Source organism: Hyperoodon ampullatus (assembly GCF_949752795.1).
Source record: "Hyperoodon ampullatus genome assembly, chromosome: 2".
NCBI classification, from domain to species: Eukaryota; Metazoa; Chordata; class Mammalia; order Artiodactyla; family Ziphiidae; genus Hyperoodon; species Hyperoodon ampullatus.
Window position 1 is genome coordinate 88,694,710 of NC_136915.1, and position 24,289 is coordinate 88,718,998.

The following is a 24,289-nucleotide window of genomic DNA, read 5'->3' on the forward strand; positions in this document are numbered from 1 at the left end:
CTCCTTCACAGCTCCCTCCCAGAGGTGCAGGTCCTGTCCCTATTCTCTTGTCTCCGTTTTTTCTTCTTCTTTTGCCCTATCCAGGTATGTGGGGATTTTCTTGCCTTTTGGGAAGTCTGAGGTCTTCTGCCAGCATTCAGTAGTTGTTCTGTAGGAGTTGTTCCACATGTAGTTGTATTTCTGATGTATTTGTGGGGAGGAAGGTGATCTCCACGTCTTACTCCCCTGTCACCTTGAAGGTCTTCCCGATACCCTTTAAATACTTGGTGGATTCCTTATTTAGGCAGTGTAAACCAGGAGGAAAAGGTGAACTTTAGGAGTTTAGTAACCTGGGCTAAAATGTCAGTCTACCACTGATTATTTCTGTGACCTTAGACAGATTACTTAACTTCTCTGAATCTTAGTTATATCATTTTTTAAATGAAAATGACAATAACAGTTTGTAGGATTTAGCACAGTTATCTTACAAGGAGTGTAAGTTTTATTACTGTCACAAGGCACCATGAAGATTTTTGTTTGCTCTGTGCCAGGAAAAAACCTAAAGGATTAAAATGATATATTTGGATTAAAACTACATTTGCTGGGAGAAATAATAAATTGAATTGCCTAACTTATGTGCATGGGAATAAAGGTCCTTAAACATACTGCATTTGAAAAACCAAGGGTGGCCATCCATTTTCTTTACAATATACTTAATGGGTCCCTAACAAAAGATTACATAATCACAGACACAAAATTTATCATGTAGTTGATGTCCCTGAATGGGTAACGCTAGGGAGTCACAAATGTGATATAAATTAACAACAAGCTCAGTGTTCAGGAACAGCTGGTACACACAGTTAGGATCAGAATACGCTCAGTGACTCAGCTGCCCCCAGCACAATGGCCGACTGATGGTTTGGCTGTGAATAACAGCCCCTTCATCACTGACACATTTACTTTATCCTTGTAGTGCAGCCGTGGCTGGTTTTACATGGAGACCATTTCTCTCCAGTATGACCCCCATGATAAATATATTGTACACACGGCACTTTGTCCATCTGCCAGAAGAACAAAAATTCCTTTACTTGACATTTTCTCTGTCATCTATAAAATTATTTCCATCATCTAACAGCCGTTTCCATTCACCAGATAAAATAGTAAGATAATATTTAGATAAAGATAGGCTTCTGTCTTATTTCTGATTGGGATACAAGGAAAAGAAAGCTATGTGACATGTGAGGAGTTACATGCAAGCAAAAGGAATTTGATTCCTGTGATTGTGAGAACTCCATCATCTCTAAGATTTAAAATTATCTAACTGGTAAGTAAGAAAGTGAAATTAATATGTAAAAGACCAAGCTAGAGGCTTTTAATTACAACAAAAACGTGCACTAGACTGTTAGATGAATTGAGGAATTAGTTTTGGTTTAACTTAAAGGCAAATGAAGAAAGTAGAACCTACTAAACTATTAAAATATGCAAATAAGAAATTTAAGTTTAATATCAGAGATAAGAAGTTAGTGGTAAAAATGGTAAAAGCACATCTCAAATATCTCTGACAAATCCTCAAAACTGTTTAAATTTGTAGTTAAATCTTAGGACTCACAATGTTTCTCAGATTTTCTTTAGCTAAGGAAAGAAGCTATAATTAAAGGATAAGTGATTATCCAAATACACGATCTCTGTATGATATGCACTATGTATAATGATCTATATATCATATGAATTATAAAAAAATTAAAGACTAAGAACTGGAGTACAGATCTTGAGATACTCTCTTAAATTATACAATAATAGGAAAAGACTCATAAGACTTAAAAAGAAAATGTAATAATGCAATAAGGAAAAGAAATGTGTGAGAGAAGGCATGTTCCCCTGGTCTCCCCCAACCTCACACAGAGTCTCATAGTTACTGGGAGTATATAATAAAAGACAGTATATATATGTTTGCAATTAGCAACAAAGTACTTTACCCATTTCACACAAATAATAAATATTAAATATAACAGTGTGAGATTTCAAGGGATATCTTAAAATCTGAGAGTGTGCTTTTAGGATATTGCTGACCTCATTGCTAACCCTCATCTGTGGCTAAATCACAGGGGGAGAAGTTTTCCTCTATGGTCCCACAGGTCTTAGAAGGTGCCTTTTTTTCTGCCATCTCATGTCTTGAGACTTCTCTCCTCCCACCCCCCAATTTTCATTCAACTAAAAGCCGCCTAGATTCATTTCCATTGTGCCCCTATCTGATCTCCAACTCTCACCTCACTCCTCCTCAAGAAGAAGGATTAAATGGAGAGGATGAACCCTAGGGGTGGCCTCTCTTCTCCCATGCTCCCCACCAGCTTTCATCCCGCACCTCAAGAAGCTCTAGGCTTGGGGTACATGATTAGCTAGATGTTAAAAGATCCCTCTCTCCTTGATGCCTGCTCTGCACCTCAAATCACATTCCCAGTCTCTGTTCCAGCTGTTGTGGGGAGTGGACTCGTTCTCGTTTTGCTACTCGGCATTTTGTTCATAACAATTATGAAAAGACATCATTTTTGTGTTGAAACAATAAATTTTTTTCCTCCTTTGCTAGCTTATGAGGGATAGAAATATCCTTCCTTCTTTGTCACCTCAGTGGCTAACACGGTGCTTGGCTCACTGTCAATAACTAATTAATCACAATAAAAGTTAAGATCACCTGAATGCTTACTATATGTCAAGGACTGTACTACATGCAGTACTTGTGTCAATCATGTAATCCAAATAATTCCATGACTTTTGTACTTAACAGCAGAGGTAACTAAGACACAGAAAGGTTAAGTAACTTAGGTTAAGGTTAAGTAGCCCGTGGACTTATGGCTAAGAGTGATGAAGCAGGGCTCCAAATGCAAGCAGTTAGGTGCCAAGTCCATGCTCTGACCACCACCATGCCATATGCAGTAGCCTCTACCTCTGTCTTGGAGGAGGGCATGGCTTGAGGGGTTCTTCAAGCGGAGGTGAGAGCATGCACAAAGGAGAAACTGGAGGAACTGAAAATCAGTGTGTCAGACTGAAGCTTTGGTGGGTGGCGTGTGGGCGAGTGCTGGGAGGTGACCGCAGAGAGGGGAGTGGTGGGAGATCAGTCTGGAGGGATAGGGATCATGTTTCCAAAGGCTCTGTATGTTGATGGACCTAGAGGATATCATGCTTAGTGAAATAAGTCAGAGAAAGGCAAATACTATATGATATCACTTATATGTGGAATCTAAAACATAAAACAAACAAATGTATATAGTGAGACAGAAACAGACTCAGAGATATGGAAAACTAAGTAGTGGTCACCAGTGGGGACAGGGAAATGGGGAGGGGCAAGATACGCCTATGGGATTAAGAGATATAAATGACTATGTAATAAGCAACAAGGATATACTGTATAGCACAGGGAATTACAGCCATTATCTTGTAATGACTTTTAATGGAGTATAACCTGTAAAAATATTGAATCACTATGCTGTACACCTGAAACTAAATATTATAAACCAACTATACTTCATTAAAAAAATTAGCATATGTTTGTTCACAACAACAAAGAAATAAAAATGGCTTTAAAAAGAAAAATAAACAAGAAAAAAACACAAAGGCTTTGTGTGTCAGGTGAAGGAGTTTGGATTTTTATTAAAAGGAAAATGGAAAGCCATTAAAGGGACATCAGTAGATGATAGGACAAGATCTGAGTTTTAAAATATCACTTTGGCTGAAGGGGTTCCAGGTGTTGGACTGTCATATCCTGAACTGGAGTAATGGCTGTAATTATGAACAGATTAAGTAAATATTTAGGGAGTTGAACTGGTAAGATGTGGTGGTTAACTGGATGTGTGTGTGTGTGTGTGTGCACGTGCATTCATGTGGATGAGTGTGAACTGAGTGCAGATCAGTGGGGGTGGAAAGTAAGGTGAATGAGGAGTAAAGCTACAATTAGTCCCAGGTGAATGAGGAGTAAAGTCATAATTAGTCCCAGGCCACAACAGAAGGTTCCAGTGAGGAAATCTATATTCCTACCTAAACAGACAATTATGTTCACACATTCACCAAGAATCAAAACATTCTACCTGTTTCATCATGGAAACGTTGTACTTCATGGTAGTCCTATAGCATTATTAGTAATATACGTTAAGTATATAACATTAATGAGTTAAACAGGCTTTTGAAGGCTGAGCTAGGTACCAAAACTCCATGTAAGACATGCCTGCCATCAGGTAAAGTTTCAACAAATAAGTTAAAATACTAGACTGGAACTCAAGGAGAGAGGCAGCACCAGACATCAACCCTGGCAGCACCTTAATCTTGGGCTTATAGCCTGCAAACTGTGATAAAATCAGTTCCTGTTGTTTAAGCCACCCAGTCTGTGCAATTTTATTATGGCAGCCCTAGCAAATTAATAGAACCCTCCCCCTCCCAGCTACATCTAAGTATTAAGCACCATGAGATTAAGGGCTGAATGCCTTTGTCTTTGAATCCTTAGAACATCATAGGTGCACAATAATTTTTTGATAAATTAATGAATACATACTGAATCAATTGTTATTGTCAGTGTTTTGGAAATAAACCAACTAATAATTGTTTCATTATTTAAATTTCTTCTTTAAAATGTGGTACAAGTGCTGCAAATTTATGCAAAAATATAGTGAATCAAGATTTTACTTTGAGCCCTTTTAGACATTTCTTGTCAGACACTAAGATAATTGATGGCATTGCATATTACTGAAAAGCTGAATCTAGACCTGTGAGTTTAAAGGAAAAGACAAAGGTCACTGCTAAAGAAAAACCTTGGGAATTGTGTGACCATGAAGTCTATACAAGTCAACAGTGTGATAAAGCAAGCAAGCAGGGAAACCAACACAAATGAACAAAAACTACTGCCATCTTAGGTTTATGTGCACTGGATCAGTTTTGAAGGTGCTTATGTAAATATTAGATCTTTGATGTCCCTTAGTATTTATATTTGTAAAGCATTTTACGGTCATAGAATTATAGAATTGCAAAATAAGGAAGTTTACAGAAAATCCAGATGTTTCTAAATCATATTTCAGGAATTCTTAGGAAATTCAAAGAGGGGCTTCTAGATCATTCATGAGGAAGTGTGATGAGAGGATTACATGATTATATGTTACCAGGACTGGTTATTTAATTTGCAGGGTCCAGTAAAAAGTGAAAATGCGAGACCTCTTGTGGAAAAACCCACCAGACCTAACAAATGAAGAGGATATTTGCAGTCTACCTGAAAAATAATTCAGAATAATGATAGTAAAGATGATCCAAAATCGCGGAAATAGATTGGAGAAAATACAAGAAATCTTTAACAAGGACCTAGAAGAACTAAAGAGCAAACAAACAATGATGAACAGCACAATAAATGATATTAAAAGTTCTCTAGAAGGAATCAATAACAGAATAACTGAGGCAGAAGAAGGGATAGGTGACCTAGAAGATGAAATAGTGGAAATAATTACTGCAGAGCAGAATAAAGAAAAAGAATGAAAAGAATTGAGGAAAGTCTCAGAGACTTCTGGGACAACATTAAACACACCAACATTGAACTATAGGGGTCCCAGAAGAGGAAGAGAAAAAGAAAGAGACTGAGAAAATATTTGAAGAGATTACAGTTGAAAACTTCCCAAATATGGGAAAGGAAATAGTTAATAAAGTCCAGGAAGTGCAGAGAGTCCCATACAGGATAAATCCAAGGAGAAAAATGCCAAACATATATTAATCAAACTATCAAAAATTAAATTCAAAGAAAAAGTATTAAAAGCAGCAAGGGAAAAGCAACAAATAACAAACAAGGGAATCCCCATAAGGTTAACAGCTGATCTCTCAGCAGAAACTCTGCAAGCCAGAAGGGAGTGGCAGGACATATTTAATGTGATGAAAGGGAAAAACCTACAACCAAGATTACTCTACCCAGCAAGGATCTCATTCATATTCGACAGGGAAATTAAAAGCTTTACAGACAAGCAAAAGCTAAGAGAATTCAGCACCACCAAACCAGCTTTACAACAAATGTAAAGGAACTAATCTAGGCAGGAAACACAAGAGAAGGAAAAGACCTACAATAAAAAACCCAAAACAATTAAGAAAATGCTAAAAGCAACATACATATCGATAACTACCTTAAATGTAAATGGATTAAATGCTCCAACCAAAAAATATAGACTGGCTGAATGGATACAAAAACAAGACCTGTATATATGCTGTCTACAAGAGACCCACTTCAGGCCTAGGGACACATACAGCTGAAAGTGAGGGGATGGAAAAAGATATTCCATGCAAATGGAAATCAAAAGAGAGTTGGAGGGGCAATTCTGATATCAGACAAAATAGACTTTAAGACAAAAAAATGTATACAAAGACTATTACAATAGACAAAAAAGGGCACTACATAATGATCAAGGGATCAATCGAAGAAGAAGATAAAACAATTGTAAATATTTATGCACCCAACATAGGAGCACCTCAATACATAAGGTAAATACTAACACAATCATTGTAGAGCAATTTAACACCTCACTTTCACCAATGGACAGATCATCCATAATGAAAATAAATAAGGAAACACAAGCTTTAAAAAACTCAATAGACCAGATAGATTTAATTGATATTTATAGGACATTCCATCCAAAAACAACAGAATACACTTTCTTTCAAGTGCTCATGGAACATTCTCCATGATAGATTATGACTTGGTCCACATAATCATTAGGAATGTCAAGACGGTGAGAGCAGAGCATCAAAACCAACCGCAGGGCCCTCCTGAGCATGGGCCCCCGTGTGACAGCACAGGTTACACACCCAATGAAACTGGCTCTGCATGTTATGATTTCCATTTTAGAGAGTCACTTGGAAAACTACTGGAAGAATAAATGGATTACAATGGGCAGGAGGAGAGGCTATTACGAAAATTTTATTGGTAATCCAGGCATGCTACGATGAGGGCCTAAACCATGTTTGTAGGTGGGATGAAGAGAAGTTTCTCATGCGGAAGTAATACTTCCAATGACTCTTCAACTTTACTATTTAACTTTCCCTATTTTAATTATATTTGTAAATAACCCCAAAGCTATCATCTTAACACCATAGACCTTCATGAAATGAAAATACCCAATAAGAAAACTTTATGGAATAAAGAAAATCAATTACAGAATGAGTTTAAAAGACCCTGTGATTCTATGTTAAAAATGGCCCAGTTGAATTAGTGGGTGTCACCGTAAGTTAGTTAAACTTAAATACTGTGAATATATGAGCACCCTGGGGCCATTGAGAACACTTAAGTATAAGAAGTATGCCTGATTTACGTGCAGTGGCTATCTTTAGCATTCTGGCAAGAGCACTGTGATTTCTGGCTCACCCTAAGAAACCAGCCAGGCTGGAACACCGTGCGTTATACCATTGCCACAAGGGAGTCAAAATTATTCTCCTGGGAAACTACAGAGACATTAGTCACCCAGAACAAAGGGTCCCAGGTAAGGGACCTGGAATTCTGCACTGTCAGCACTCCAGGTGTGTACCTTAGTTTACTGGCTGTACCAGGGAGGAAGTGCAAGGGAGTGGCTCAGAAAATACACTTGGGGAGCATTCTGGATTCAGACTCTGGCTCCAGCATACACCGGCTGTGTGACTCTGGGCAAGTTATTAAATTTCTCTGAGTCTCAGTTTTTTCATCTTTAATTTGGGAATTATAATATATCCATAGTTTACAAGTGTGAGGACTGAACAAGCTAATCTATGGAAAACACTTAGCACAGTACTGGCGCACACAGTAAAAGCATGTCATTTATTATTCAGCTATTCACACAAATATGGTGGACCCCTTTTTAGGGAAAGTAAGAGTCAAAAGGGCCTTAAGTTTTAGGGCTTTTTTGTGTGTATAAGGAGTATTGTAAAGTTGACCACTGGAGGGTCCAAGGGGGTGCTGTACCAGATGCTGAGGCCGTGGTCATCACCAGTCACAGCTCAGCTGTGGACAGGGACCCTACCAGCCAGCACCCCTGTGAATCCAACTCAGCTGCTTTCACGTCCACAGGCAGTGACAAGTAACTAGGATCACTGAAGGGTGTACAAAAGGACCTCCCAACCCTCAGGATGTGCATGGACCCACTGCAGGCACCATGTCCAATTACGAGATTGATTAAAGGCTTACCCAGTTGAGATGAGAGTGGCAAAGAGGCTCCACGGGAGGGCCTTTGGGGGAAATATATAAACGGCAAGGTGTATGTCCATTTCCTCTCTTGGCTCTAATAAAAGTGCCATAGAAAGTGCAAATGCTTAATTTATTTAAGGAATTAGGAGGAGCTTCAAGATGGCAAAAGAGTAAGACGTGGAGATCACCTTCCTCCCCACAAATACATCAGAAATACATCTACACGTGGAATAGCTCCTACAGACCACCTACTGAATGCTGGCAGAAGACCTTGACCTCCGAAAAGGCAAGAAACCACCCCCACCTGGGTAGGGCAAAAGAAAAAAGAAAAAACAGAGACAAAAGAACAGGGACGGGACCTGCATCTCTGGGAGGGAACTGTGAAAGAGGAAAAGTTTCCACACACTAGGAAGGTCCTTCGTGGGTGGAGATGGTGGGTGGCAGATGGTGGGTGGCTTCGGAGCCATGGAGGAGAGCGCAGCAACAGGAGTGCGGAGGGCAAAGCGGAGAGATACCCGCACAGAAGATCGGTGCTGACCGGCACTCACCAGCCCAAGAGGCTTGTCTACTCACCCGCCGGGATGGGTGGGGGCTGGGAGCTGAGGCTCAGGCTTTGGAGGTTGGATCCCAGGGCGAGGACTGGGGTTGGCTGTGTAAACACACCCTGAAGGGGGCAAGTGCACCATAGCTGGCTGGGAGACAGCCTGGGAAAAGGTCTGGAACTGCCAAAGAGGCAAGAGGTTTTTCTTGCCTCTCTGTTTCGGGGTGCACGAGGTTGAGGGGATTAAGAGCACTGCCTAAACGAGCTCCAGAGATGGGCATGAGCCATGGCTATCAGCGCAGACCCCAGAGACGGGCTTGAGATGCTAAGGCTGCTGCTGTAGCCACCAAGAAGCGTGGTCACTACCCACACCTCCACTCCCAGGAACCTGTTCAGCCCACCACTGCCAGGGTCCAGTGATCCAGGGACACTTTTCCCAGGGGGACACACAGAGCACCTCAGCCCAGTGCAACATCATGCTGGCCTCTGCGGCCATAGGCTTGCCCCACATTCCGTACCCCTCCTTCCTCAGGCCTGAGTGAGCCAGAGCCCCCCAGTCAGCTACTACTTTAACCCCGTACTGTCTGAGCGAAGAACAGAGGCCCTCAGGTGACCTACATGCAGAGGTGGGGCCAAATCCAAAGCTGAACCCCAGAAGCTGTGCGAACGAAGAAGAGAAAGGGAAATCTCTCCCAGCAGCCTCAGGAGCAGCGGATTAAATCTCCACAATCAACTTGATGTACCCTGCAACTGTGGAATACCTGAATAGAAAACAAATCATCCCAAATTGAGGCAGTGGACTTTGGGAGCAATGATATATAATTTTTTTTTGCTTTCTCTCTTTTTGTGAGTGTGTATGCGTATGCTTCCATGTGTGATTTTCTCTGTATAGCTTTGCTTTTACAATTTGTCCTAGGTTTCTGTCTGTCCGTTTTTTGTTTTGTTTTGTTTTTGCTTTTTTTAACTACAGATTTTAGTGCTTATCATTGGTGGATTTGTTTTTTGGTTTGGTTGCTTTCTTCTTTCTTTTCTTTTCTTTTTTTTTTTTTTTTACTACTTTTTAAACTTCTCTTTTTTTTTTTTTTTTGCGGCACACGGGCCTCTCACTGTTGTGGCCTCTCCCATTGCAGAGCACAGGCTCTCCCATTGCAGAGCACAGGCTCCGGATGCACAGGCTCAGCGGCCATGGCTCACGGGCCCAGCCGCTCCGCGACATGTGGGATCTTCCTGGACTGGGGCACGAACCTGTGTCCCCTGCATCGGCAGGCAGACTCTCAACCACTGCGCAACCAGGGAAGCCTGAATTATTGTTTATTTTTAATAATTATTTTTTATTTTTAATTTCAATAACATTATTCTATATTACTTTATTTTATTTTACTTTTTGCTTTCTTTCTTTCTTTTTTTCTCCCTTTTATTCTTAGCTGTGTGGATGACAGGGACTTGGTGCTCTGGCCAGGCGTCAGGTCTGTGCCTCTGAGGTGGGAAAGCTGAGTTCAAGACATTTGTCCAACAGAGACGTCCCAGCTCCATGTAATATCAAACGGCAAAAATCTCCCAGAGATCTCCATCTCAACACCAAGACCCACTCCACTCAATGACCAACAAGCTACAGTGCTGGACACCCTATGCCAAGCAACGAGCAAGACAGGAACACAACCCCAGTCATTAGCAGAGAGGCTGCCTAAAATCATAATAAGGTCACAAACACTCCAAAACACACCACCAGATGTGGACTTGCCCACCAGAAAGACAAGATCCAACCTCATCCACCAGAACACAGGCACTAGTCCCCTCCACCAGGAAGCCTACACAACCCACTGAACCAATCTTAGCCACTGGGTGAAGACACCAAAAGAAACAGGAGCTACAAACCTGCAGCCTGAGAAAAGGAGACCCCCAAACACAGTAAGTTTAGCAAAATGAGAAGACAGAGAAACACATAGCAGATGAAGCCTTGGTAAATTTAAGATAATTGAAATCATATAAAGTATCTTTTCTGCCCAAAACACTATGAGACTAGATATCAATTACAGGAAAAAAAAAAAAACTGTAAAAAATACAAACACATGGAGGCTAAACAACACAGTACTTAATAACCAAGAGATCACTGAAGAAATCAAAGAGGAAATCAAAAAATACCTAGAAACAAATGACAGTGAAAACATGACAACCCAAAACTTATGTGATGTAGCAAAAGCAGTTCTAAGATGGAAGTTTATAGCAATACAATCCTACCTTAACAAACAAGAAATATCTCAAATAAACAACCTAACGTTACAGCTAAAGCAATTAGAGAAAGGAGAACAAAAAACCCCCAAAGTTAGCAGAAGGAAAGAAATAATAAAGATCAGATCAGAAATAAATGAAAAAGAAATGAAGGACACAATAGCAAAGATCAATAAAACTAAAACCTGGTTCTTTGAGAAGATAAACAAAATTGATAAACCATTAGCCAGACTCATCAAGAAAAAAAGGGAGAAGACTCAAATCAATAGAATTAGAAATGAAGAAGGAGAAGTAACAACTGACACTGCAGAAATACAAAGGATCATGAGAGATTACTATAAGCAACTATATGCCAATAAAGTGGACAACCTGGAAGAAATGGACAAATTCTTAGAAAAGCACAACTTTCTAAGACTGAATGAGGAAGAAACAGAAAATATAAAGAGACCAATCACAAGCACTGAAGTTGAAACTGGGATTAAAAATCTTCCAACAAACAAAAGCCCAGGACCAGATGGCTTCACAGGCAAATTCTATCATTTAGAGAAGAGCTAACACCTCTCCTTCTCAAACTCTTCCAAAATACAGCAGAGGGAGGAACACTCCCAAACTCATTCTATGAGGCCACCATCACCCTGATACCAAAACCAGACAAAGATGTCACAAGGAAAGAAAACTACAGGCTAATATCACTGATGAACACAGATGCAAAAATCCTCAACAAAATACTAGCAAACAGAATCCAACAGCACATTAAAAGGATCATACACGATGATCAAGTGGGGTTTATCCCAGGAATGCAAGGATCCATCAATATACGCAAATCAATCAATGTAATACACCATATTAATGAAGTGAAGAATAAAAACCATATGATCATCTCAATAGATGCACAGAAAGCTTTCGACAAAATTCAACACCCATTTATGATGAAAACCCTCCAGAAAGTAGGCATAGAGGGAACTTACCTCAACATAATAAAGGCCATATATGACAAACCCACAGCCAACATCGTCCCCAATGGTGAAAAACTGAAACCATTTCCACTAAGATCAGGAACAAGACAAGTTTTCCCACTCTCAGCACCATTATTCAATATAGTCTTGGCAATTTTAGCCACAGCAATCAGAGAAGAAAAAAATTAAAAAGGAATACAAATCGGAAAAGAAGAAATAAAGCTCTCACTGTTTGCAGATGATGTGATGCTATACATTACATAGAGAATCCTAAAGATGCTACCAGAAAACTACTAGAGCTAATCAATGAATGTGGTAAAGTAGCAGGATACAAAATTAATGCACAGAACTCTCCTGCATTCCTATATACTGATGAAAAATCCAAAAGTAAAAGTAAGGAAACACTCCCATTTACCATGGCAACAAAAAGAATAAAATACCTAGGAATAAACTTACCTAAGGAGACAAAAAACCTGTATGCAGAAAAGTATAAAACAGTGATGAAAGAAATTAAAGATGATACAAATAGATGGAGCGATATACCATGTTCTTGGATTGGAAGAATCAACATTGTAAAAATGACTATACTACACAAAGCAATCTCCAAATTCAATGCAAAGCCTATCAAACTATCACTGACATTTTTCACAGAAGTAGAACAAGAAATTTCACAATTTGTATGGAAACACAAAAGACCCCGAATAGCCAAAGCAATCTTGAGAAAGAAAAACGGAGCTCAAGGAATCAGGCTCCCTGAATTCAGACTACACTACAAAGCTACAGTAATCAAGACAGTATGGTACTGGCACAAAAAGAGAACTGTAGATCAATGGAACAGGATAGAAAGCCCAGAGATAAACCCACGCACATATGGTCACCTTTTTTTTTTTTTTGATAATGGAGGCAAGAATATACAATGGAGAAAAGACAGCCACTTCAATAAGTGGTGCTGGGAAAACTGGACAGCTACATGAAAAAGAAAGGAAATTAGAACACACCCTAACAGCATACACAAAAATAAACTCAAAATGGATTAAAGACCTAAATGTAAGGCCAGACTCTTAGAGGGAAACAGAGGCAGAACACTCTATGACATAAATCACAGAAAGATCCTTTTTGACCCACCTCCTAGAGAAATGGAAATTAAAGAAAAATAAATGGGACATAATGAAACTTAAAAGCTTTTGCCCAGCAAAGGAAACCATAAACAAGACGAATAGACAACCCTCAGCATGGGAGAAAATATTTGCAAATGAAGCAACTGACAAAGATTAATCTCCAAAATTAACAAGCTGTTCATGCAGCTTAATATCATAAAAACAAACAACCCAATCCAAAAATGGGCAGAAGAGCTAAATAGACATTTCTCCAAAGAAGATATACAGATTGACCACAAACACATGAAAGAATGCTCAACATCATTAATCATTAGAGAAATGCAAATTAAAACTACAATGAGATATCATCTCACACCAGTCAGAATGGCCAGCATCAAAAAATCTACAAACAATAAATGCTGGAGAGGGTGTGGAGAAAAGGGAATCCTCTTGCACTGTTGGTGGGAATATAAATTGATACAGCCACTATGGAGAACGTATGGAGGTTCCTTAAAATACTAAAAATAGAACTACCATACAACCCAGCAATCCCACTACTGGGCATATACTGTGAGAAAACCATAATTCAAAAAGAGTCATGTACCACAATGTTCACTGCAGCTCTATTTACAATAGGCAAGACATGGAAGCATCCTAAGTGTCCACTGACAGATGAATGGATAAAGAAGATGTGGCACATGTATACAATGGAATATTACTCAGCCATATAAAGAAACGAAATTGAGTTATTTGTAGTGAGGTGGATGGACCTACAGTCTATCATACAAGACCTAGAGTCTTGTCTGAAGTAAGTCAGAAAGAGAAAAACAAATACTGTATGCTAACACATATATATGGAATCTAAAAAAAAGAAAAAAAATGGTCATGAAAAACCTGGGGGCAGGATGGGAATAAAGATGCAGACGTAATAGAGAATGGACTTGAGGACATGGGGAGGGGGAAGGGTAAGCTGGGACAAAGTGAGAGAGTGGCATGGACATATATACACTACCAAATGTAAAACTGATAGCTAGGGGGAAGCAGCCACATAGCACAGGGAGATCAGCTCAGTGCTTTGTGACCATCTAGAGGGGTGGGATAGGGAGGGTGGGAGGGAGGGAGACGCAAGAGGGAGTGGATATGGGGATATATGTATATGTATAGCTGATTCACTTTGTTATAAAGCGGAACCTAACACACCATTGTAAAGCAATTATACTCTAATAAAGATGTTAGAAAAAAAAAAGAGTCTGTGCCAACAAATGAAATAAAATTTAAACTTAAAAAAAAAAAGGAATTAGACCAGTTTATTCAGAAGAATCAATCCAGTGCTTTGTATAGGAACAACCTCTGAGTATCATTTTCTAGATCACTATAATTAGAGATTATAGATTTATTAGGGGGCAATGGGAAAACATCTATTTAAACTTCGTAGTTACAAATAATGAGCATTTAAAATAGGGTGTAGTTGTTTGAACCAATCAACATACGTTTCTAGTGTGTATTATACTTATGCTACTGCTAGCACTGTGGTGGCTATAAAGAAATGGTCTCTAACCTCAGTGAATTTATAATCTACTGGAGGGAGAAATACATAAATAATAAAACAACTGGGCGAAACTTTACCCTTTTTAAGTGCTAATTTACCAAGCCTTCCCAGATCAGAACATGCGCAGTGGCGTACTAAGGGCGGAGTGGGAGCAGCAGTCTGCCCCAGGTGCAGGCAATAAAGGGAATACAATAATAAAACCAACTGTCTAACTGCTTTCTATAATTGCCAGGCAATTCTAAACAATGTCAGTGAATAGGGACTTCTGCCCCCCAGGATCTTTTGTTGGTTGTAGCAGATTGTATCCTTCAAAGATGGCTGCAACAGTCCCGCCATCCCCTTGCTCCCTTGCCATTCCCTCATTAAGTGGTGAAGTCAAATTCTCCTCCCTTTGAATCTGGGTAGTCTTATGACTTGCTTGTAAACAACAAAATGCAGCAGGTGTGACACTGTGAATTCATAAAAGCCAATGAACTTCTGCTTTGTTCACTGGAACACTCATGCTTGGAGTCTTGTAGGAAACCTGACCATCTGGGGCAGTCATGCTCTGAGGAAGCCAAGACCTATGGAAAAGTCATATATAAGTAGCCCTAGTCTTTAAGGCCTCCCAGCCCTGATGCAGCACCTGAATGAACAATCCTTCAGATGATTCCATGCCCTAGATATCAAGGTGCCCTTGGAGCCAGCCTTTGAGTCTTCTCAACTGAGGCCAAAAACATCATGTAGAAGAGACAAGACAGCCATGCTGCATCTTTTTTTAATATCTGACCTACAGAATCTGTGAGTACAGTAAATTGTTTTATTCCAAGTCTGGGATGGTTTGTTAAAGAGCAATAGTAAGTGGAACATTGGTTTAAGCTGAAATAATTGATGCTGTTACTGATGAGTGTTAATATATATATATATATATATATATATATATATATATATATATGATCTTCAAATCAGCACATTTTGACTACATAATCTCTAATAAATATTGTATTGTACATGGAAGTTAATTTGTCTTTTTTGGGGGTAAATTATGAAATTTATTTATATTTCACATTTTAAAAGCCAGAACATAACAAATGTCACCTTCTGGAAACTCGTCTTATTAGAAATACATGAAGTGCACTTAATACAAGGAACTCAGTTTCTTGGTATCACCAGTGAGACCACCATCATCAGGTCCCGCAAATGAAGGTTTTGTCAAATTTCCCTCTAAACTTAGACTGAGATGAACTTCTTCCAGAAATTACAGTGAAGAAGCTGACCATAACATCAGGGCCCTCCCAAGCAACAGCACATTAGAAAAAGTTACTTTGCCCCCAAAGGGCCCATCTTTGCTGCGCCCTGGGCACGTGCAGCTCTCGCTGGCAGGTAGCGCGAGGCCCACAGCGCAGTGCACAGGCCCAGAGCCCCTTGTCATCTGAAACCTCAGCCACTGACCAGAAACAATGTCCATATTCAGACAAGAGATCTAACAAGGAAAAATGAACCTAAACCCAGATGCCTTTTGGTGGATCAGAAGCTCTGCTCCTACAGATCAGACAGCCCTTAGCCTCGTATTTATTAATATTCGTGAAACAGTCGAACTTCAGGCTTCCGGGGGTATTAGCAAAGCGAGTTTCCAGTGGACAGCTTCCATTACCAACTGCTCCCAGGAAGTGTGCCGTGCCTTCTGAGCAGCGTGTCTTGTCAGAGACAGCGGCGGCGATACCAGATCTCCCCAACCCCTCTGCTTTAGAAGGCAGGTCTTCACACACCGACTTACATGTTGAAGCCAGTTTTATAAGGAAACCATTCATGTTAGAAAAGCAACACGCAGTTTAATCTAAATTACCAAATAAAAGAATTAGTATCCACTGGAGCCCCCAAACTTCTTATTCATCTGAGGGCTCCTTTTTGTGCTTCAAGGACAGGAACATAAGCAGGCTCCCCAATAGAGAAGCAAACATAACCAAGTCACCGGAAAATACTTCATTAGTTTGAAAATCAGAACCCAAAAGCTATGGCCCTCCCACCTCACTTAGCTGACCCTCCTCCCCACTTATGGATAAATGGAGTTTAACTTTCCTAAGCCAGAAACACTTACTTTCACTAAAAATATGCGGTTACACCTTTATCCTAAAAAGGCACCATGCAGGCATTTAAGATTGAACCAGTTAATCCTAAGGGTGTGCAGGAATGATAGGAAAATATCACTGAGCAAAACTTCCAGCACCAGACCATGTTAAGTCCAGAACATTCAGGCCAACAGGACGTGTGAAATGTTTCCCATGAGGTAACTCCAGCTTCTGGCAGATGCTGCCAAGGACCCACTAACAGGAACTTGCACAGCACAGAAGGAGCTCCATCACTGATCATACGCATTATTGCCAGAGCTCACACACCCCAGGGACAAGGAGAGGAGACGCTTGTCTCATCTGTGCTATTCATGACCCAGAAAAGGTCCTGGCTGGCTCAGAGGGCCTGAGAGGTCAACATCGAACATGAGGCTCAAATGTGAAACAAGGACAGGTGGAGAAGCTGGGTTCCCTTCCAAAAAGGAGGCAGAAGCTGCAGGACGTGGCTGAGGAGCAAGACCAGACATGTGAAAAGCAGGGTAAACAGTAGGGGAAGAGCCCAAAGGAAAGGAGGGCTCTGATCTGGGGACCTGTTCCCCGTCGGAAGTGACCCTGTCTTAATACCACGGCTCACTTCCAGGTCTATTGTACATTTAGGTGGAGGAGTCACACGTTTCCCGCTGAACACGTAATGGAAGCTCTGGAACACGAGCCCCAGCAGAGCCTGCTCACTGGTTGATGATGGAGCGCTGCAGCACCTGGTTCATCTTGTCCTCCTCATCCACGTCGTAATCCACGAAAGTGTCATAAGAAAACTGGTGCCGGCGCTGGATGTGCTCTATGAAGTTGGCACTGTGGTAGTTAGGGTCTCCCCAGGGCATCGTGGCACATATCGGACAAACCACAGATTTAGTGTCCGTGCTATGGAACAACTTGCAGTGTTCTACAAGTCCTTCTTGATCAAAATTCTTCTCGGGACAGTAAGGACAAGGAAAAGTGTAACGGTTTGGGACATTTCTCGGCTGAAGGGACACATCCTTGGTGGTGGCCTTCACACCTTCCATGATGTAATTCTGGTGTTTGGAACAGGTAGCCACATGCGCACGGATCTTGGATAGGAAGAAATTTTTATGGCAGCCATGGCAAGAAGTCTCTGTGCTCTCAGTCTGCCGCTCGAGCTCCACAGCTCGGAGGCCAGGTGCCAGAGTGCTGCGACACACCCCACAGACAGGCTTCTTCGGCTTCAGACATTCCTGCAGGCATGCAGAGCAAAAGACGTGTCCACAGGGCACCTGCACCGGCTTCTCGTACACCTCTAGGCACACGGGACACGTGAAGCGGCCCAGGGGGTCGGCCTCCGCCGCGGGCCCTGCCAGCTGCGAACCACCATCACGGTCCGGCAGTTGCGCCGCCATCTTGCCACCACTGAGCGCAGAGCAACGGCGGCTGAGAAGGAGGAGCCCCCATGGAAGTTCATTTGAACTCCCAGCTATACTTTCGACCTCTGGCATGTGGACTCAGCCACACATACTCATCTGGAGAGGAAGTCTGTAAAGGTTGGGAACCATTCAAGCTCACTTTGGTCATGGAGTGTCTCAAACCCCTATGGTGCTACATTTAAACAGTAGATTTGAGAGGGGAAAAAAATGAAGCTTAGTAACTGTAAAGATGAAGAAAAAGACCTTGAATTATTTTGATTCTGCCAATCTATGTGACTACTTGGAGTTTTTACGTTTAACTTAATGAAATGATGTAATGAAATAATAAGATACTTCAGCATAATAAAATCATAAAATAATGGAAATGCAGAGTATAGTGTTTTTATTGGGTAAGTGCAAACTTTAGTTCATACATGAAACACTTTACCAAATTTTAATGCCTTTAAAATTAAAACATTCTTATTTGTCTATCTTAAACCTGAAAAAGTGAATCAATAAAATAATGATTATTACTGTTATCATATAACTATTACTGAAAGTAATTTTTCCATTTAAAGGAAGGGATGCTAAAGAATGATGTGCTTTGGTGTCAAATAGGCTAGGTGTGCCACTGAAGACAGGTAGAGTAATTTCAATTAAAAAGATGAGACTAAACTTCAAAAAGGAGATCAACCTTGCTCTAGGTTATAAAGGTAAAGAGCTTGTTTCTTTTCACTACAAAATGTTTGAACCCCCTTCCTTAGAGTACATCTCCTATATGGGAAGCACAGACTCTATCCCACCACTAAAGCCAACAAGAGCTGGACAGTGCCTTCCTCAAAGCCCTGGCAAGCCAGTTGCTGGCACGTGACCCACACTCAGTCAATCAGATGTACCTGCAAACCTGCAAGTGACACAGAGAAGCGGAAAGTGAAATATTCATTCCACCAGTAGCTGCAGTGGAAGCCATGCTCGTAGAGGCATGGCAAGAGGGTGGCAATGTGGTGAACGGGTCCTGCAGTCACAGCAGTGTATCCTCACCAAGCCCTTCCTGTGGTCAGATTCTGGCTGAGTTCTGGCTGCTCAGGTTCCATCGGTTCCTGCTCATTTCCTGAACCTAGTTTTTCAGCCGGTCCTTTTACCTCATTTGGGCTAAATCAGCCAGATTCACTTTCTATTATGTGTAGTAGAGAACTTTGGCTGATACATGAAAAGGTGACTAGAATTTTGATTAGGTGAATATGGAGGTAGGAGGTACTGCAGATACTGTAGGTTGAGAGAGGACAGCAAAAGTAAAAGTATTAAAGTGGAAAAAAATACTGTGGTTAGTAACTGTGGTGATGATCTAGTGTGAACTGAGTTCATGCGACCTAGGAACCGAGCTCATGAAACTTAGGGAGGTGTCTTAGCTCAAGCTGCCATAATAAAATACCACAGACTGGATGACTTAAACAACAGATATTTATTTTCTCACAGCTCTGAAGGCTGGAAGTCTGAGATCAGGGACCAGCATGGTTGGGTTCTGCTGAGAGCATTCTTCCTGGTTTACAGAGAGCTGCCTTATTTTGGTGTCCTCACATGGTTGAGAGAGAGAGCAAGCTCTCTGATGTTTTTTCTTATAAGGGCAGTAATCCCATCATAAGGACCTCATCTAAACCTAATTATCTCCCAAAGGTCCCACTTCCAAATGCCATCAATTGGAGGTCAGGGTTTCAATATATTAATATGAATTTTGCAGGGGACAAAATTCAGTCTATAGCAGAAGGGAAGACAGGACAAAGAGGCTCTTGTATATCACGTGTAGGAGTGTGACCCTTGAGGGGTTGGTGAGGGGAGACTATGAAAAGCTTTTGTGCAAAGACAGACTTGCTTACACTCATGCTTTAGGAGTGTTACTCTAGTGGCACAGGGTAAAATGGATGGGGTGAGTGAAGAACTTTCTTAGGAAACTTTTTTGGGAGGCTCCTGCAATAGTCAAGGCAAGTGATTTAAAGGAGCCATGTTCAAGCAGAAGTGTGGGGGGCAGGGTGGAGAAGAAGAGTCTGGATTTGAGAGATATTTCACATGTGGAACCAACATAATTAATCAGACATCTGGACGTGGGGGTGTGGAAGTAGGAGGAGTTGAGGAAGACACAGGTTTCACTTGGGTAACTGCGAGGGAAGGAATGCCAATAATCAAATCAGAAGATACAAAGGCAGTAGCTAGTTTGGAGCAATGGCAAGGTCATGATTTTCATTTTTGAAATGCTGAGTTTAAGGAGCTGATGAAACACAACATATTTATGTTCAAGTTAGGAATAAACTCTGGAGTTCAGGAGAGAGGATAAGGTCAGGGAAGGAGTTTGAGGGTTCACTTCAAAAGACATGGAAATGGGGGCTTCCCTGGTGGCGTAGTGGTTGAGAGTCCGCCTGCCAATGCAGGGGACACGGGTTCGTGCCCCGGTCCGGGAAGACCCCACATGCCGCGGAGTGGCTGGGCCCGTGATCCATGGCCGCTGAGCCTTCACGTCCAGAGCCTGTGCTCCGCAACGGGAGAGGCCACAACAGTGAGAGGCCCGCGTACCACAAAAAAAAAAAAAAAAAAAAAAAAAAAGACATGGAAATGGCGATGAATGAGATCACCCTTGGGAGGGATAACAGAGGGAAGAAGAGGAGGTCAAGAACAGAAACCTGGTAAATGCTGGTAGGTGGTTTTCTGACATTGCAGTAAAGCACTTAATGAGAGAGAAGGCCAATTTGGAAAATATAATGTTCTCAAAGTTTAAAAAAAAAGAAAAGAGTCCAGATAGGAGGGGGTGATCAGGAGTCTCAGTGATGTTGAAATAGTCAGAACGACAAGGATCTGAAGAGGCTTCTGATAAGACCTCCGGTGGATAAAATCTGAAGAGTAGTTTAGGTAGAGTGTGTGTGGGGGTGGGTGGAGAAGGACAAAATGCACACTGTAACTAGTTTAGAAGGTGAGGAAGTATAAACTAGTCTTTCTAGAAGCTTCTTTCAGAAATGGGATGGTAGTTCAAATTAATTGATGGTTTCTGTGTGATTGCTGGTTTTATTTTTTGGTGGTGGAAATTTTAGCATGTCTAAGGAAATCATATTTCCCTCCATTGTACATAAGCTAATGGCACACATCCCTATATATAGAAAGAGGCCTGATTAATATGTTTGACAAAGGAAAGGAAGCAGTAAATAAACTGTATGTAAAACGCTTCGCACAGTGAGCACTCAGTAATAATTATTTTTATACTCTAAATTTCTATATTATTATAAAAGAATTTCTATTTGTTATTTGAAATCCTTTGTTCTTCCAAGATTTTCTTTAAATGGTGTAAACAAACGAAAGGCTCAAAGCAGACTGTGTTCATAGGAAAAGGTGATGTCTTTTGTAATACAGTGGAGGATGTGCCAGGAAATCTGGATTTAAACTATATCGTCAGTTTAGGAGGAGCTTGATGACAAATCAGTGTTATCATTTTTTTCCTATACATTAAGGCAATTCAAATACGAATATATTTGACACAGGGAGGATCACAGAAGATAATACATCACACTACTAAGCCCTTATCTTATTAGATCCACTCTGAGTTAGAACTAGATGAAAGCTGTGTGGTAGCCACAGAGGTAAGTTTGCTCTGATCTCCCCTCAGAAAAGATCAAGTTCTTCTGCTGTTAGGAGAGCAGGGAGCTGAGAATCTCCACCTGTAAAGCATTGGGATTCTCCACAGTGTTTGAAAAAAGGCCACAATCTTCCTGGCCAGACCCCCACCAGCAACTGAGGATGGCAGGGGATATAAGGCTTAGCCATTTATGCCCAATGTGGGGCTCTTCTAATGGACCACCTCTGCTCAAGACTGGCTGAGACTCTCCCTATCCAACCTTGCTACTTTCCTCTAAATTTTGCAAGGACTGCCCCCTCTCCAAGCTGCCAATAAATCTCATCCAATTCTTGGGGGATCCTAACTAATGGAGTTGGTACTAGGTCTGGTCTAAGAAAGCAGGTGGTAAGACAGGGTTTGGGAACATATCCTGGCTGGAAATAAGGACCCCATTCTATGTGGTGTGTGAGGCACAGACAGTCTGCCAGATAGCAATTCAATTGCTAAAAGGCTTCAGTAGTGGCTTGGAAGAATGCTCCTGTAGGAGTAGGGTAACCAATTCATCCTGGTTTACACAAACTTTCCCGATTTTACCACTGAAAGTCTGAAGTCTGATAGTTGGTCACACTAGGTGGGAGGAAGATGCTAACCAGGTTGATGATCCAGGCAGTTGAGAAATCAGGGAAACACTGCCTTCAGGGATAATAATACTGGCTGACTCTTATTAAGTCGTGTTGGTGCCCTACAGAGAGAAAATGAAAAGCTGAGAGTAGTTAACAAACAAATGGGGCTTCCCTGGTGGCGCAGTGGTTGAGAGTCCACCTGCCAATGCAGGGGACACGGATTCGTGTCCCGGTCTGGGAAGATCCCACATGCCGCGGAGTGGCTAGGCCCGTGAGCCATGGCCGCTGAGCCTGCGCGTCCGGAGCCTGTGCTCCACAATGGTAGAGGCCACAACAGTGAGAGGCCCGCGTACCACCAAAAAAAAAAAGCAATTGAAGTTCTTTTAACATCTCAAACAATGTGCAGAACACAGATATTCAAAATTAAGGTTCATAAGAATAAAATATGTATTCGCTTAAAATCAAAGTACAACTAAAGTCCAGTAATAATGACCATTTGCATAACTGTTAGTGTTTGAGCTACCTGGCTGACTGGAAAATAGGACACAAAACAGGAACTTATGGACTGCATACTTTTTTGGCAACCTGCCTAATTCATATTGTGGAACATTTCAATTAAAATCAACTAACTAGTTTTCTTCACCTACTATATGTAAGGTACTGGACTTTGAAGATAACTCAGAATGTAGCTGCCTTCTGTTCACTGGGGCACATCTCAGGAGGTAGTGTGATATAAGAGACCAATACTGGCTTTGGAGTCACACCAACCTGGGTCACAGTCCCAGCTCTAACAAATACTAGCTGAATAACTTTGATCACGTTAATTAGCCTCTTGTATCCTCAGCTTTGTTACCTTTAAAATGAAGACAGCCAAACTCATTCCAGCCATTGTGAAGATTAAGGCATAGACAGTACTTAGTATGATGCTAGACAGTTACTTTTTAATAAATGGAAGCTGGGGAACAGGAGGATGGAATACAGAAGCAGTATGAAATACAAAAATTGGTCCCAGGGACTTGATTCCATTTAGCCATAGCATCTAAGTAAGTTGGTGGTGGTGTATAAACCCTGAGGTGCACATCAGAGCATTGGCTCTAGGTCTAGGTCTGACTTTCCTATTCCTGTGCTCTTAGAGAAAATGCTTAGGGATCCCTCAGCTGCTTGAATCTATACATTTCATATCATCTGACTCTGGTCTCATCAGCATTAGGGCTTTCAATCTTAAGAAAACCAGCTGAATTTAAATCTCTATCGTTTCATGTCTGAGGATTGACAACCTTAAAACATTCCCTACACTTTTAGCTTCTTTCCTTTTTAATTCCCTCTTTACTCTCTATCAGGCCATTTTAAACTTCAGAAGGAGTTGATATCAGTATGTACAGGCTGGATGTATTCTAAGTACTCAATATATATTTAATGAAATTGAAGTAAATAAAATCATTCTAAAGAACTGCTTCTGTAACATTATTTTACTCTGTATTGCTTATTAACTCAAGCATATGGCCTCAGGTTGGTTTACAAGGTCTTTCTGATTTATTTATTCTTGTTAATCCTTAAACCTCACGATCATCCCCCCCCCTCAACACACACACACCATATACTCCTAATGTGAGCTTCCCCCCCTTAGTCCATCCTAATTGTATCTGCTGTTTCTTGCTCCTGGCCTTTGCTCTCCCTGTCCCCTTACCTGGAATGCCTCTTCTTTACCTATTCAAATCATATTCATCTCCAAGACCCATCCCAAGTACCACTTACTTCTGAAGCTCTCCCCATGGTGCTTGTCAGAAGTGATCTCTTCCCTCCTGGACACTCCGTGGCTCCCACTGTCATTACCTGCTACACTAACAATCATATTTCATTTAGAGCTTTATTATGTACCATTCTCAAGACAAACTTCTCCAGTAGGCACAGTGATACTTCTAGGGTCCCATGAAACTGTCTTAATATCTTTTAAAATCAGAAGGAAAAAGTGAATATTAAAGAAAATGTTTAACGTATATTATGTACAAATTTGTTTTTATAGTAATGAGGTCATTTTTTTTTTAATGGCAGAAGGGGCCTATGAAGGCACACGTAAGTGCCTAGGG

At 41.0% G+C, this 24,289-nt stretch overlaps 2 protein-coding genes across 3 annotated transcripts in view; both read right to left on the minus strand.

Moving 5' to 3' along the window:
* The window catches only part of PLPPR5 (phospholipid phosphatase related 5), a gene marked incomplete at both ends in the record, with an annotated part of 141,776 nt that overhangs the window by 51,695 nt on the left and 65,792 nt on the right, over positions 1-24,289 (minus strand). The window lies entirely within an intron of this gene.
* Positions 17,295-17,981, minus strand: LOC307048778 (E3 ubiquitin-protein ligase RNF114-like; the record flags this gene model as incomplete). Its single annotated transcript, XM_079697990.1, has 1 exon — positions 17,295-17,981. One exon carries the CDS (start codon positions 17,979-17,981, stop codon positions 17,295-17,297), a length of 687 nt encoding a protein of 228 aa, XP_079554116.1.